The sequence below is a fragment of the Scomber japonicus genome, chromosome 6 (genome assembly GCF_027409825.1).
Source record: "Scomber japonicus isolate fScoJap1 chromosome 6, fScoJap1.pri, whole genome shotgun sequence".
NCBI lineage: Eukaryota > Metazoa > Chordata > Actinopteri > Scombriformes > Scombridae > Scomber > Scomber japonicus.
Window position 1 is genome coordinate 37,249,804 of NC_070583.1, and position 15,355 is coordinate 37,265,158.

Below are 15,355 nucleotides of genomic sequence, written 5' to 3' on the forward strand. Positions count from 1 at the left end.
GTATGATTGGTTGAGGTCGTGACAATAACATCACGATCAGCCAATCAGAGGCGGAGTAGGGCGGGTCATAACTTCACCATCCTAGGATTAAAAGTCCTCCGCGTCCTCCCGGAGCTCCGGTGACCCGGTACCGAACGCCGCGCCGGGGTCACCGGGCTCCAACATGGCGTGGAGGAGCTGCTCCGTCCTGCTCAGACTGACCGGAGATGAGCTGCTGCGGGGCTCCGTGAGGGGAAGCAGGTCAGTGAGTGTAGCCGAAGGAGAGGCCACCTTCCCCGGCTAACAGACAGACCGAGCCCCGCTGTGTGGAAGTAGCATCGTTAGCTTCAAAGACCGTTATATTTAAACGGAGTGCTAGCATCAGGCTAACAGAGCTAACTCCTGCTTAGTTAAAGCCACAGAAATATAAAAATACTACATTATAACTAAAAGCTCTGCATGCAAAATCATATTTATTATATTTATATTACTGTCATGTTATATTATGATACTTTATATATATAATAATGTATTTTAAGTGCTTTAAAAAACTGATGTTTACATAAAAAACCTACATTTCCGGGATGTTTGGCTCCACCTATCAGCATCCTGAATAACTGGAACCATTAAAGTTATTATTAAAAAGGGAATGATATATTTAGATATTACAAGTGAGGCTAGGGTTATAAATAAGTATTATTATCAGTGTGTTCAGTAGTCTGGAGCTTTGTTATTGTAGTTAACTAAAACTAGGAATGAAAAATATAAAGAAATAAGAATAAAAACTAATTAAAAATCATCGTCATTAATCATAAAATCATTAGTAAAAAGAGAGAAAAGCTCAGGTGGGCAGATCTACAGCTTTATCCTCCTGAGACACAAGCTTTTGTTTGGGATGCATTTTTAATTTCTCCTAGACACTTTCCCTTTGCACAAACTATAATAACGTCTAGATGATAATCAAGCTACAAATGTTATTAAAGTCTGTGTAAAGTAAGAATAAATATGTGTTCTGAGTTTGACATACCACAGAAAAGTGTGTTGTTAACGACCCTGTCAAGTTTGAACGATTAAAAAAATCACCAAATATATGAAATTAGGCTTCAAAGTTGTGTAGAAATCAGCCTCTTTCTCTGCTCCCAAACGCTGTGGGCGTGGCCTCCGAGGTCCGCTGAAGCCCCGCCCCCTACCGAGTGTCACCTGTCAATCAAAGTCACCACCTCTACCAGAAACATGGACGCTACGTCTGAGAGCTTTCTGCTGCTAACTCGGCTGCTAGCTCGGCGGCTAACTCAGCTAACTGGCTAACTGTAGACTGTAGTAGTAGTAGTGCTAACTCAGCTAACTGGCTAACTGTAGACTGTAGTAGTAGTAGTGTGTGCTGAATGTATTTCTACCTCTACGGCAGCAGGGGCGGGTTTATGCTAATCACTAAATCCTGAACACAGAAATCTTGAAACACAGTTTGTGAAGCCTAGCTCCACAATTCAAATCTAAATGGTTGAAATGCTTTTTACACCTTTTTTAGAAATACATTTATGACCTATTTAATGTGTTTAGAAAAAAATGTCTGAATTCACTTTACATGGTCTTCTAACATTAAAAAAACAGGTTTCAGCCGTAAAACTTGAAGGTTTTGTAGCTGCTCCACTTCTGTCTGGGGATCGTCTGCCATCTGAGTTTTATGCCAGATGGCACAAAATGTTGTGTAAGAACGAGAACAACAGGTTAAATCATTTTTTTAAATAGTGAAAAAGTGTCATTCATAATTCCTCAGAGCCCAAAACTTAAAAATGTTTAATTTATTCTCACATGTGACGAAGAAAAAAGGAGAATCGTCACATTTGAGGAGCTGAAACTGGAACTAGAGAACATCTGTCACTTCTGATTGATTATGAAGGTATTTTCCTGTTAATCAATAATCAATAATAATGTCTCTGCAGGTTGACTCATGGCTTCCAGCAGCAGCGATGTGGCTTCAGGAAAGCCGCCAGGAAGCCAGAAGCTAAGCGAGCGGAGGAGGAGTTGGGTTCGACCCGCTTGGAGCCTCAGAGGAAGAACCAGGAGCCTCTCTGGGAGCCGCTGCCTCCTCCTTCCCCCAGCAGGGGGCCAACGCTCAGCCGCCTCATCAAACCCATGCTCTTCACTGTGGGGGTAATGCTGCTTTCATCCTTCCTTCTGTCCTTCTGTCCTTCCTTTATTCCTTTATTCCTTTATTCCTTCACTGTGGGGGTAAGAACTGCTGCTCTGTCCTTCATTCCTTCCTTCCTTCCTTCCTTCCTTTATTCCTTCATTCCTTCCTTTATTCCTTCACTGTGGGGGTAAGAACTGCTGCTTTCATCCTTCCTTCCTTCCTTTATTCCTTTATTCATCCCTTTATTCCTTCACTGTGGGGGTAAGAACTGCTGCTCTGTCCTTCCTTCCTTCTGTCCTTCCTTCCTTTATTCCTTCCTTCCTTCCTTCCTTCCTTTATTCCTTCATCCTTCCTTTATTCATTCCTTTATCCTTCACTGTGGGGGTAATACTGCTTTCATCCTTCCTTTATTCTGTCCTTCCTTTATTCCTTCCGTTATTCCTTCCTTCATTCATTCCTTTATTCATTCCTTTATTCCTTCACTGTGGGGGTAAGAACTGCTGCTCTGTCCTTCCTTCCTTCTGTCCTTCCTTCCTTTATCCCTTCCTTCCTTCATTCCTTTATCCTTCACTGTGAGGGTAAGAACTGCTGCTCTGTCCTTCCTCCCTTCTGTCCTTCATTTCCTTTATTCTGTCCTTCCTTCATTTATTCATTATTTTATTCCTTTATTCATTCTGTCCTTCCTTCCTTCCTTCCTTCCTTCTATCCTTCCTGTGTTTCTTCTGTCCTTCCTTCCTTCCTTCCTTCCTTCCTTCTGTCCTTCCTGTGTTTCTTCAGTCCTTCCTTCTTTCCTTCCTCCCTTTCTTTCTCCCTTTTTTCCTTCCTTCTTTCTTACTTGTCTTTGTTTCCTCCCTTCCTTCCTTCCTTCCTTCTTTCCTTGCTCTATTCCTTCCTTTATTCCTTCCTTCATCCTTCCTTCCTTCCTTCCTTCATCCTTCCTTCCTTCCTTCCCTAAACTGGGTTCAAATAGATTAAAAAGACAAAGAAAAGTAAAATAAAAGATTGAAGTTCATTAAAAGCTGAACTAAGGTTAAAAATGAGATTAAGAGACAATGATGATGTCACTGATGACGTCACCGATGATGTCACCGTGACGTCACAGCCGGCTGCTAACTTCATGTCAGTTTACAGGCTGCTCCTTCGGCTCGGCGGCCATCTGGCAGTACGAGTCTCTGAAGTCTCGCGTGCAGAGCTACTTCGACGAGGTGCGAGCCGATTGGCTGGAGAAGATCCGGCCTCAGAAACGAGGAGACGTCCGCAAAGAGGTGACGAGACAACCGGATGCTTTAATGTGGTGTAACCCAGCGTCCAACTGGTGTAACCCAGCGTCCAACTGGTGTAACCACGATTTTATCATTTTATACGGGATTAAATATATACAGGAAAATAATTATAATCCACTGTTTTTAATACATTTTACATCATATATCAAAACTTACTTAGAAAAAAAATGTGTTTTTAGGACACTTCCTGTTTAATATCGACAAATTACTTTAAAATTTAAACATAAAAATAATTAAAACATTTTTTTTTTCCCTTTGCTGTTTTTTTAAATGAAGTCATTATTAGTATAAGTCCACTTAAATACACTCTAGGTGAATAAAATGTTTAATATTTATCATTCCACTTAACCCTCCTGTTGTCTTCAGGTCAGGAAAGGACAGGAGGAAGGAAGGAAGGAAGGAAGGAAGGAAGGAAGGATGGAAGGGATGAAGGAGGAAAGAAAGAAAGAAAGAAAGGTGGAAGGAGGGACAGAAGGAAGGAAGGACGGTGGGAGGAAGGCAAGAAAGAAGGGAGGAAGGAAAGGAGGGACAGAAGGAAGGAAGGAAGGAAGTGAGGAAAGAATTATGGAAGGAGGAGGGAGCAAAGAAAGAGGGAAGGAGGGGAAGAACGAAGGAAAAATTAAAGAAAGAGGAAGGAAGGAAGGAAGAAAGGAACAGTCAAATGGGATGGGGTCAATTTGACCCGGAAGGACGACAGGAAGGTTAAATACACTGTAGGTGGATAAATCATTCTTTTGTGGTTACACCATTTGACATTTTCAGGAGCATTCAGTCTGACTTTTGGTTAAAAAATGTTGCAAATGTCATTTAAATGATATAAAACCAACAAAAATACTAAATGTACATTTTAACAAACTTGATGCTGCTTTATAAACTAGTTTTATTTATTAATCAGTGTTTGTGTTTCAGATCAACCAATGGTGGAGCAGCCTGAGTGAAGGTCAGCGGACGGTCACAGGTGAGCCGACAGCTTCCAGTGTTCATGCGGAAAGAAGGAAGGAAGTAAAAAGAAGACAGGAAGGAAGGAAGGAAAGAAAGATGGAAGGAAGAAAGGGAGGAAGGACAGATAGAAGGAAGGAAGGAAAGATAGAAGGAAGGAAGGAAAAGAAGGAGGAGAAGGAAGAGAAGACAGGACAGAAGACGGAAGGAAGTAAAAAGAAGACAGGAAGGAAGGAAGGAAAAAAAGATGGAAGGAAGAAAGGGAGGATGGACAGATAGAAGGAAGGAAGGAAAAGAAGGAGGAGAAGGCAGAGAAGACAGGAATGGAAGACGGAAGGATGGAAGGAAGAAAAGGAAGGAAAAAGAAGACAGGAAGGAAGGAAGGAAGGAAAGAAAGATGGAAGGAAGAAAGGGAGGAAGGACAGATAGAAGGAAAAGAAGGAGGAGAAGGAAGATATGACAGTAAGGAAGGAAAGAAGGAATAAAAAGAAGACAGAAAGGAAGGAAGGGAGGAATAAAGAAAGTGGGCCGGATTGGACCCCTCGGCGGGCCGGATCTGGCCCGCGGGCCACATGTTTGACTCCCCTGCTGTAGATATGACATCATTTCCTGTTAGCATCAAACAGTTAATATGTCTAATAATCCTGATTCCTCTCCTTGTGTTTTTTCCCAGGGATCATTGCTGCGAACATCGTGGTGTTCTGCTGTTGGAGAGTCCCGTCGATGCAGCGCTTCATGTTTAAATACTTCACTGCTAACCCCGCCGCCAGTGAGTCAGCACTCCGGGTTCTCTGTTGGTTTGGGATTACATGTTATTTTATCACTTTCAGGTTTAAAATTGATTTAAAGTTTTGATTAATCGATCATTTAAATAGTTAAATCAGTTAATCAGCTGATCATATCGTATTTATTAATATATTCTTCTATAAATCAGGTGTTTTAAAGCTCTTAAAGTTCAGTAAAGTTGTTACCGTACCATACCGTCCTCTTCCGCTTTATCCGGGGTCGGGTCTCGGGGGCAGCAGCCTAAGTAGAGAAGCCCAGACTTCCCTCTCCCCAGCCACTTTGTCCAGCTCTTCCCGGGGGATCCCGAGGCGTTCCCAGGCCAGCCGAGAGACATAGTCTCTCCAGCGTGTCCTGGGTCTCCTACCGGTGGGACGTGCCCTGAACACCTCACCAGGGAGGCGTCCGGGAGGCATCCTGATTAGATGCCCGAGCCTCTTCATCTGGCTCCTCTCAACACGGAGGAGCAGCGGGTCTACTCCGAGCTCCCTCTGGATAACTGAGCTTCTCACCCTATCTCTAAGGGAGAGCCCAGCCACCCTAACCCGTCGCTTGTACCCGCGATCTTGTTCTTTCGGTCACTACCCAAAGCTCATGACCAGAGGTGAGGGTAGGAACCAAGATCGAATGGTAAATTGAAAGCTTCGCCTTTCAGCTCAGCTCTCTCTTCACCACGACGGATCTGTGCAGAGTCCGCATTACTGCAGACGCCGCACCGATCCGCCTGTCGATCTCCCGCTCCATCCTTCCCTCACTGAGAACAAGACCCCGAGGTACTTGAACTCCTCCACTTGAGGCAGAATCTCATCCCCGACCCGGAGAGTGCACTCCACCCTTTTCCGGTTGAGGACCATGGCCTCGGATTTGGAGGTGCTGATTCCCATCCCGGCCGCTTCACACTCGGCTGCGAACCGATCCAGTGAGAGTTGGAGGTCACGGTCTGATGAAGCCAACAGGACCACATCATCTGCAACAAGCAGTGGCCCAATCCTGAGGTCACCAAACCGGACCCCCTCCACACCCTGGCCCGCCTAGAAATCCTGTCCATAAAGATTATGAACAGGATCGGTGACAAAGGGCAGCCCTGGCGGAGTCCAACCCTCAACCTTACCGGCAATGCGGACCAAGCTCTGACACCGGTCATACAGGGAACGGACGGCCCGTATCAGGGGGTCTGATACCCCGTACTCCTGGAGAACCCCCCACAGGACTCCCCGAGGGACACGGTCGAATGCCTTCTCCAAGTCCACAAAACACATGTGGACTGGTCGGGCAAACTCCCATGCACCCTCTAGGATCCTGCAGAGGGTGTAGAGCTGGTCCACAGTTCCAGCCCCAGAGATAGGGGAGCCCACACCCGAGCCCCCAGGCCCTGCTTCCATATCGGAGGACGTGCCAGTGGGATTGAGGAGGTCTTCGAAGTATTCCTTCCACCGATCCACAATGTCCCGAGTCGAGGTCAGCAGCGCACCGTCCCCACCGTACACAGTGTTTACGGCGCACTGCTTCCCCCTCCTGAGACGCCGGATGGTGGTCCAGAATCTCTTCGAAGCCGTCCGGAAGTCTTTTTCCATGGCCTCACCGAACTCCTCCCATGTCCGGGTTTTTGTCTCACCGACCGCCACAGCTGCGTTCCGCTTGGCCTGCCGGTACCTGTCTGCTGCCTCCGGAGTCCTACAGGCCAATAAGGTCCTATAGGACTCCTTCTTCAGCTTGACGGCATCCCTCACCGCCGGTGTCCACCAGCGGGTTCGGGGATTGTCCCCCCGCCTCCTCCGGTACGTGGTCGAAGCTCTCCCGGAGGTGGGAGTTGAAACTCTCTCTGACAGGAGACTCTGCCAGACGTTCCCAGCAGACCCTCACAATACGTTTGGGTCTGCCAGGTCTGACCGGCATCCCCCCCCACCATCGGAGCCAACTCACCACCAGGTGCTGATCAGTTGACAGCTCCACCGTTCCTCCCAATCACACCCTCCAGGTCTCACTGTCACTGCCAACATAGGCGTTGAAGTCCCCCAGCAGAACGAGGGAATCCCCAGGGGGAGCACTCTCCAGCACCCCCCCCCCAAGGAGTCCAAGAAGGGTGGATACTCTGAGCTGCTGTTTGGACCAGAGGCAGATTGAATTGAATTTATTTATTTATCCCCGAGAGGAAATTCGTTCATGACAGCAGCTTTGACAACAAGGAGCAGCAGGACAAATTATACAAAGAATAAAATACACAACTCATAGAAATACTTTAAAAGAAGAAGATGCTACTGTGCTCTCTATAAAGACTGTTCTTGTTGTTCTTCCTCAGAGACGCTCTGCTCTCCGATGCTTCTCTCCACCTTCAGTCACTTCTCGTTCTTCCACATGGCCGCTAACATGTACGTTCTGTGGAGCTTCTCCTCCAGCGCTGTTTCCATGCTGGGGAGAGAACAGTTCATGGCCGTCTACATGTCTGCAGGTAAGAAACACTCGTTCACTCATTCATTCATTCATTCATTCAGTCTTTTACTCATTCACTCACTGCTTCATTCATTCATTAATTCACTCACTCATTCATCCATTCACTCATTCATTAATTCATTCATTCACTCGTTCTTTCATTCACTCCTTCATTCATTCATTCATTTACTCATTCATTGTTCATGGCCATCTATCTGTCTGCAGGTAAGAAACACTCGTTCACTCACTCATTCATTCATTCACTCACTCACTCATTCACTCACTGCTTCATTCATTCACTCATTCACTCACTCATTCATTCACTCCTTTACTCATTCACTCATTCTTTCATTCATTCACTCACTCATTCTTTCATTCACTCAGTCATTCACTCCTTCATTCACTCCTTTACTCATTCACTCATTCTTTCATTCATTCACTCATTCATTCACTCCTTTACCCATTCACTCATTCTTTCATTCATTCACTCACTCATTCATCCATTCACTCATTCACTCATTCACTCGCTCATTCATCCATTCACTCATTCTTTCACTCATTCTTTCATTCACTCCTCCATTCACTCATTCTTTCATTCACTCATTCACTCACACATTCATTCATTCATTCATTCACTCCTTCACCTTCTTCTTCTTGTGTTTTCAGGAGTTATTTCTACGTTTGCCAGTTATGTGTGTAAGATGGTCACTGGGAGGTTCGGCCCGTCTCTCGGAGCGGTGAGTAACAAACGGGTTCTCAACCTCTGGCTCGGGGCCCCTAAAAGGACACAAAGTGATTCCTGGGGGTCACAAACAAGAACTGATGAAGCTGGTTTCCTGTTTTGTTTTTCAGTCTGGAGCCATCATGACCGTCCTCGCTGCTGTTTGTACCAAAATGCCAGAAGCTAAACTGGCCATCATCTTCCTCCCAATGTTCACCTTCACTGCTGCTAACGTAAGACTCTCAAAAATACTGTTATATACTGCATAAAATACAGGTGGGGAGTTCCTGTCCTCTGAAATGAAGCCAACCAGGAAGTAACTTAGAGCTGCATTCTATCAAAAGGCCACCAGGGGGCGACCGTCTCTATACAAGTCAATGGAGAATTCACCAACTTCTCACTTGATTTCTAACCTCAGTAAACGTTTTCAAAATGTGTTTATGGTCTCAATCGCTAGTTTAAAGCCTTCTTCAATGCAGTATGATGTTCATTTGGGACATTTTGGCCTCCCTGATTTTATATGTGACGATAAAGCAGGGTATGCATTAGGGCGTGGCTACGTCCTGATTGACAGGTTGATTGACCAATGTCCTTCAGATCCAGCCCTCGCAACCATAGCAACCTCCCCACTCCGCCCATGACTCCGCCTCATGCCCATATAAGTAGAATCCGTGTTTTTATTTTTCCCAGCATGCACCTGAAATTTTCAAGATGGCGCTGCCTAGATTAGAAACTATTGGCTTCTGAGCAGCAGTCCACAAACCAATGGGTGACGTCACGGATGTTACGTCCATTTCAATCAATGTCAATGATAAAATACTGTTATATACTGCAGCACATGTTGAAGTAGAGACTCACAGTATGAGCTCACATCTGAACATTATAATAGAGAACAAAGCTCCAGCATGTTTGTATAATAAAGAGAGACAAACCTCTCTAAAGAAATCACCTCTGAATCTGTGCAGTGATGCAGTGTGTGACTGATCCATCTCTCTCTCTCTCTCTCTCTCTGTCTCTCTCTCTCTCTCTGTCTCTCTCTCTCTCTCTCTGTCTCTCTCTCTCTCTCTCTCTCTCTCTCTCTCTCTCTCTCTCTCCCTCTCTCTCTCTCTCTGTCTCTCTCTGTCTCTCTCTCTCTCCCTCTCTCTCTCTCTCTCTCTCTCTCTCTCTCTCTCTCTCTCTCTCTCTCTCTCTCTCTGTCTCTCTCTGTCTCTGTCTCTCTCCCTCTCTCTCTCTCTCCCTCTCTCTCTCTCTCTCTCTCTCTCTCTCTCTCTCTCTCTCTCTCTCTCTCTCTCTCTCTCTCTCTCTCCCTCTCTCTCTCTCTCTCTCTCTCTCTCTCTCTTCAGGCTCTGAAGGCCATCGTTGCCATGGATACGGCCGGTGTGGTGCTGGGATGGAAGTTTTTTGATCACCGCTGCTCATTTAGGAGGAGCGGCGTTCGGGATGTAAGTTAGATTTAGTTACGACAGAAGTATGACTCATATTATTATAATTATCATTTAAAGACTGGTTTACAGTGATATTAATAGAATAGCATAAAATGAAGTTGGTAAAAATGCAAATAAAATTGAATAAATAAAGCTGATGGAATACTATTGTTCTAAATATTACATTTCATCTGGAGAATCATGGAGATCAGGAACCTGACTGCTTTACTTCTTTCTTTCTTTCTTACTTTCTTTCCTTCCTTCCCTCCTTACTTCCTTGCTTGCTTCCTTCCTTCCCTCCCTCCCTCCCTCCCTCCCTCCCTCCCTCCTTCCGTCCTTCCTTCCTCCCTCCCTCTCTCCCTCCCTCCCTCCCTCCCACCTTTCTTTCTTTCTTTCTTTCTTCCTTCCTTCCTTCCCTCCTTCCTGCTTCCTTCCTTCCTTCCGTCCTTATCCTTCTCCTTTTTCTCCTTCATCTTTCTTTCCTTCCTTCTTTTCTTCCTTCCTTCCTATCTTTCTCCTCTTTCTCCTTTATCTTTCTTTCTAGGTGGATAAAATATTTAATATTTGTCATTTTTTTGTGGTTACACCATTTTGACATTTTTAAAAATGTCAAATGGTGTAACCACAAAATGAATGAAAAATAAAAAATTGAATAAAGACTTTAAACGATTCAGTTATTAATTAAAAGTAGCTGTGATGTCATAAATCAAACTCAAACTGAATATAAAAGTATAAATGATATAAATGTCTCTCTCTGTGTCTGCAGCTGGTACATCATGTTCGGTCACGAGTTGATCTGGAAGAACCGCGAGCCGTTCGTTAAGTTCTGGCACGAGCTTCGGACTCGAGGCGGGCCGAGCGGCGGCGGGAACGGTCCGGGAGGATCCATCTAACACCTGGAACCCTGAAACCTGAAACCAAGAGACTCCTAAAACCTTTAAATATGTATAAATGTACAGATGTGCAGAAAACAGCAGGAAGAAGACGCAGCAGCAGCATCGAGCTCCTTTCTGCTTCCTCACGACGGGAAGTGGAGGGTCGACAGGAAGCGGAGGGGAAGCGGAGGGTCGACAGGAAACAGACGGGAAGCGGAGGGTCGACAGGAAGCAGACGGGAAGCGGACGGGAAGCGGAGGGTCGACAGGAAGCAGACGGGAAGCGGAGGGTCGACAGGAAGCGGAGGGTCGACAGGAAGCAGACGGGAAGCCGAGGGTCGACAGGAAGCGGAGGGTCGACAGGAAGCAGACGGGAAGCCGAGGGTCGACAGGAAGCGGAGGGTCGACAGGAAGCAGACGGGAAGCGGAGGGTCGACAGGAAGCAGACGGGAAGCTGAGGGTCGACAGGAAGCAGACGGGAAGCGGAGGGTCGACAGGAAGCAGACGGGTGACGATGCAGATTTTATTTTTGTGTTTGTTCTTTTTTTTGTAGAAATAAAGACGCAGCACAAACACTCAGAGAGCTGCACATTATTCAGTCGCAGGTTCTCTCCTGTAAAATGTTTAATAACAACTTAACTGTTCATTTATGAGATTTATAGATATATTAAAGTAAATCGCTCTGCAGGAAGCCAGTTTATGTTTTTTTTGTAATAATTCATATTTCTGTCTGGAAGCGTCGTTTCGGTCCGTTCTGCTGTGTGATCTTTATTTGTAAAATATTTAAAATAAAATTATCACTGGATCTGAAATGTTTAGTTTCAGTTTTTATATGAATATAAATAAAAAGGACAGTTTTTATCAGGAGCGATATGAAGAAAATGTCTCATTCATAGTGTAAGAAAAGAATAAAATTGTATTTTAAGCCACAAACTGTTTTTATCCTCAGTGAGAGTAACAGGTTAATATGAGTTATGACATTTAAATTAAACCTTGGCGGTCCGATCCTCGGCTGCAGAAGCTAGCTCTAGGGACGTGGAACGTCACCTCTCTGGGGGGAAGGAGCCTGAGCTGGTGCGTGAGGTTGAGAAGTTCTGGCTAGATATAGTCGGCCTCACCTCGACGCACAGCAAGGGCTCTGGAACCAGTCTGGAACCAGTCTGGAACCAGTCTCATCCAGAGGGGTTGGACTCTCGTCCACTCTGGAGTTGCCACTGGTGTCAGGCGCCGGGCAGGGGTGGCAATACTTATTGCCCCCGGGCTTGGTGCCTGTATGTTGGGGTTTACCCCGGTAGACGAGAGGGTGGCCTCCCTCCGCCTTTGGGTGGGGGGACGGATCCTGACTGTTGTTTGTGCCTATGGTCCAAACAGCAGTTCAGAGTATCCACCCTTCCTGGACTGGGGCTGGAAAACACTCCCCCTGGGGATTCCCTCGTTCTGCTGTGAGACCTGGAGGGGTGTGATTGGGAGGAACGGTCCCCCCAATCTGAACCCGAGCGGTGTTCTGTTATTGGTCACAGGTTGTCCATAACGAACACCATGTTCAAGCATAAGGGGGTCCATATGTGCACTTGGCACCAGGATCAGCTGTTAGTCAGAAAAATAGAAAATCAAAGTATTTCAGATTATTTAAACTTGTTGATTTTCTTCCAAATAAAATGTAAAACTGTGATTGGTCAGCTGTTTGTGTTTGTCGTAGCTCAGGCTGTGATTGGCTGAGAGCGGCTGTCAATCAGCTGCTGTTTCATCAGTTTGGTAAACAGAGTCCGAGTCTGAAGTCCACAAACGATCACAAACACTCAGCTTCAGCCTCCAGAGTGTAATCTGAATATTTATATTTTTAACTGTTTGGTTTCATGTTGGCGCCCCCTAGTGAGGTTTTACTGTCTCCATGAGGTTTAGTTTAAATTTAAAGGGTTAAAATGTGAAAATAAACGTATGAATAACTTCACACATTCTTTTTTTGTGGACCCAGCATCAAATTTCTGCTTTTAATCCATTTAGAGAGAATATATTAGAAGATTATGGTAAAAATGTCTAAGTGGTGTAACCATAAAAACTTTGGAAGGAAGGAAGGAAGACAGAAAGAAAGAAAGAAAGGACAGAAGGAAGGAAGGAAGGGAGGGAGGTAGGAAGGAAGGAAGGAAGGGAGGGAGGTAGGAAGGAAGGAAGGGAGGGAGGAAGGAGAATATATTAGAGGATTATGGTAAAAATGTCTCAGTGGTGTAACCATAAAAACTTTGTACCAAATAATTGAACGTTGCTTGAAAACAGTAAATAGTCAATAAAACACCTTCCTTCCTTCCTTCCTTCCTTCCTTCCTTCCTTCCTTCCTTCCTACCTAGCACCATATCAACTAGTTTGGCATGATCTCCCTTCCTTCCTTCCTTCCTTCCTTCCTTCCTACCTAGCACCATATCAACTAGTTTGGCATGATCTTACATTATAACTTTAATATTAAATAAAGCTAATGGAATACTATTGTTCTAAATATTACATTTCATCTGGAGAATCATGTTTGTGGTTACACCATTTGACATTTTCAGGAGCATTCAGTCTTACTTTTGGTAAAAAGAAAATGGTGCAAATGTCATTTAAATGATATAAAACCAACAAAAATACTAAATGTACATTTTAACAAACCTGATGCTGCTTTTAAATCTAGTTTAAATGATGTTTTAACCCTTATTTATCACTGACTCTACGCAGCTTTATGTCCTGTGTCTTCTGGTGCTTTCCTTTTGAACTGGGAGGCCGGACATTTCAACTGGAAAGCCTCCTGAAGCTTCACTGCTGCTCATTTATGTCTAATAACTCAAATAATGTGGAAGGAACCTGAGATTGTGTTGTTAGCCAATAAGAAGTAGCCAAACTCCAGTAAATAAAGTAAAATAGAAACAACTGAAGATATATTTAATCTTTGCTTTGAATCTCTGAGATAATTAAAAGTATCACAGGAGGTTTTAGTGGTTTTAGTGGTTTTAGTGGTTTCAGTGTCTCTGGGGAATCTGCCGCTCACAAACAGAGTCTGAGGTGAAACTCAGAGTCAACATTGATGTGTGTTCAGCGGCGGTTCGGCCCAGAGTTCATCGACCTCGGACACAAAGCGACCTCAGAGGATCAGATCGGCTTCACATCACAGGAGCAGCTCAGGAGGACGACGGGAGGAGACTGAAACCGACTAAAACTTCACTTCAGACCCAAAAATCTGATTAAGGTAGGTAAGAAATCTGATTCTGTGTTTTAATTTAGTTATGAGCTCGATGAGATGTTGGTTTTACTGTCTGAGGACTTTTGGGGGTCATATCTATAGATTCATCGTTGCCTTTCTGTTAACCCTTTATAGGACACTCATTGAAAGGAAGGAAGGTGGAGGAGGAAAGAAAGAGGGAGGAAGGAAGGAAGGTGGGGGGAGGAAAGAAACAGAGAAGGAGGGAGGGAGGAAGGGAGGAAGGGAAGAAAGAAGGAAGGAAGGAAGAAGAAAGGGGGATGGAGGAAGGAAAGAAGGAAGGGAAGAGAGAAGGAGGGAGGGAGGAAGAACAGATGGAAGGAAGGAAAGGAAGGAAGGAGGGGAGGAGAGAAGGAGGGAGGGAGGAAGAACAGATGGAAGGAAGGAAAGGAAGGAAGGACGGAGGAAATAAGGAACGAGGGAGGGAGAAAGGAAAAGAGGAAGGGAAGAAAGAAGGCAGGGAGAAAGGAATGGAAGGAAGGAAGGAAGGAAGGAAGGTGGGGGGAGGAAAGAAAGAGAGAAGGAGGGAGGGAGGAAGGGAAGAAAGAAGGAAGGAAGGACGAAGAAAGGGAGATGGAGGAAGGAAAGAAGGAAGGGAAGAAAGAAGGCAGGGAGGAAGGAAAGGAAGGAAGGAAGGAAGGACGGAGGAAGGAAAGAAGGAAGGGAGGAGAGAAAGAGGGAGGGAGGAAGGACAGGTGGAAGGAAGGAAAGGAAGGAAGGACGGAGGAAATAAGGAACTAGGGAGGGAGAAAGGAAAAGAGGAAGGGAAGAAAGAAGGCAGGGAGGAAGGAAAGAAGGAAGGACGGAGGAAATAAGGAACTAGGGAGGGAGAAAGGAAAAGAGGAAGGGAAGAAAGAAGACAGGGAGGAAGGAAAGGAAGGAAGGAAGGAAGGAAGGAAAGAAGGAAGGATATTTTGGGATATTTACAGAAGTTACCAAATATAATTATTTGCCCAGTAAAGGGTTAAACCCGAAGCTGTAAAGTTTCTCTACGAGATTCAAAACTGTTGTATATTTCCATTTTTTTTAAACTACGAGCGACAGGAAGTGGTTTTAATGTGAAACACGGTGGAGGTCAGCGGGGTCGATGGGAGGAGTGATGATGAAAGAAGTTTAGTTTGATTGTTCATGGTTGAACTCGACCGAAACCTGAAGCAAACAGAGCAGGAGAGACCGAGAGGAACATTTAATCATAGTTCAGATTATTTATTCGCAGACGATTCAGTGTTTTATATGACTGATATCCCAAAAAGTACCAAGATTCTTATACATAACATTCCATCTTTCTTTCCTGTCTTCTTTTCCTTCTTCCTTCCACCCATCCTTCCATCCTTCCATCTTTCCTTCCTTCCTTCCTTCCTTCCTTCCATCTTTCTTTCCTGTCTTCTTCTTCCTTCCTTCCATTTCTTTCTTTCCTGTCTTCTTTTCCTTCTTCCTTCCACCCATCCTTCCATCCTTCCTTCCTTCCTTCCTTCCTTCTATCTTTCCTTCCTTCCTTCCTTCCTTCCTTCCTTCCTTCCATCTTTCTTTCCTGTCTTCTTTTCCTTCTTCCTTCCACC

At 44.9% G+C, this 15,355-nt stretch overlaps 1 protein-coding gene across 1 annotated transcript; it reads left to right on the top strand.

The window, feature by feature from the left end:
* The first annotated feature begins 155 nt into the window (after nt 1-155).
* Nucleotides 156-10,716, top strand: LOC128360967 (presenilins-associated rhomboid-like protein, mitochondrial). The gene is given in 11 exon segments (XM_053321533.1): nt 156-240; nt 1,923-2,133; nt 3,238-3,378; nt 4,306-4,354; nt 5,009-5,104; nt 7,418-7,567; nt 8,215-8,285; nt 8,401-8,502; nt 9,613-9,678; nt 9,680-9,711; nt 10,460-10,716. Coding segments are annotated over 11 exon segments (1,122 nt in total). The 5' UTR covers nt 156-163; the 3' UTR covers nt 10,587-10,716.
* Nucleotides 10,717-15,355: the final 4,639 nt, after the last annotated feature.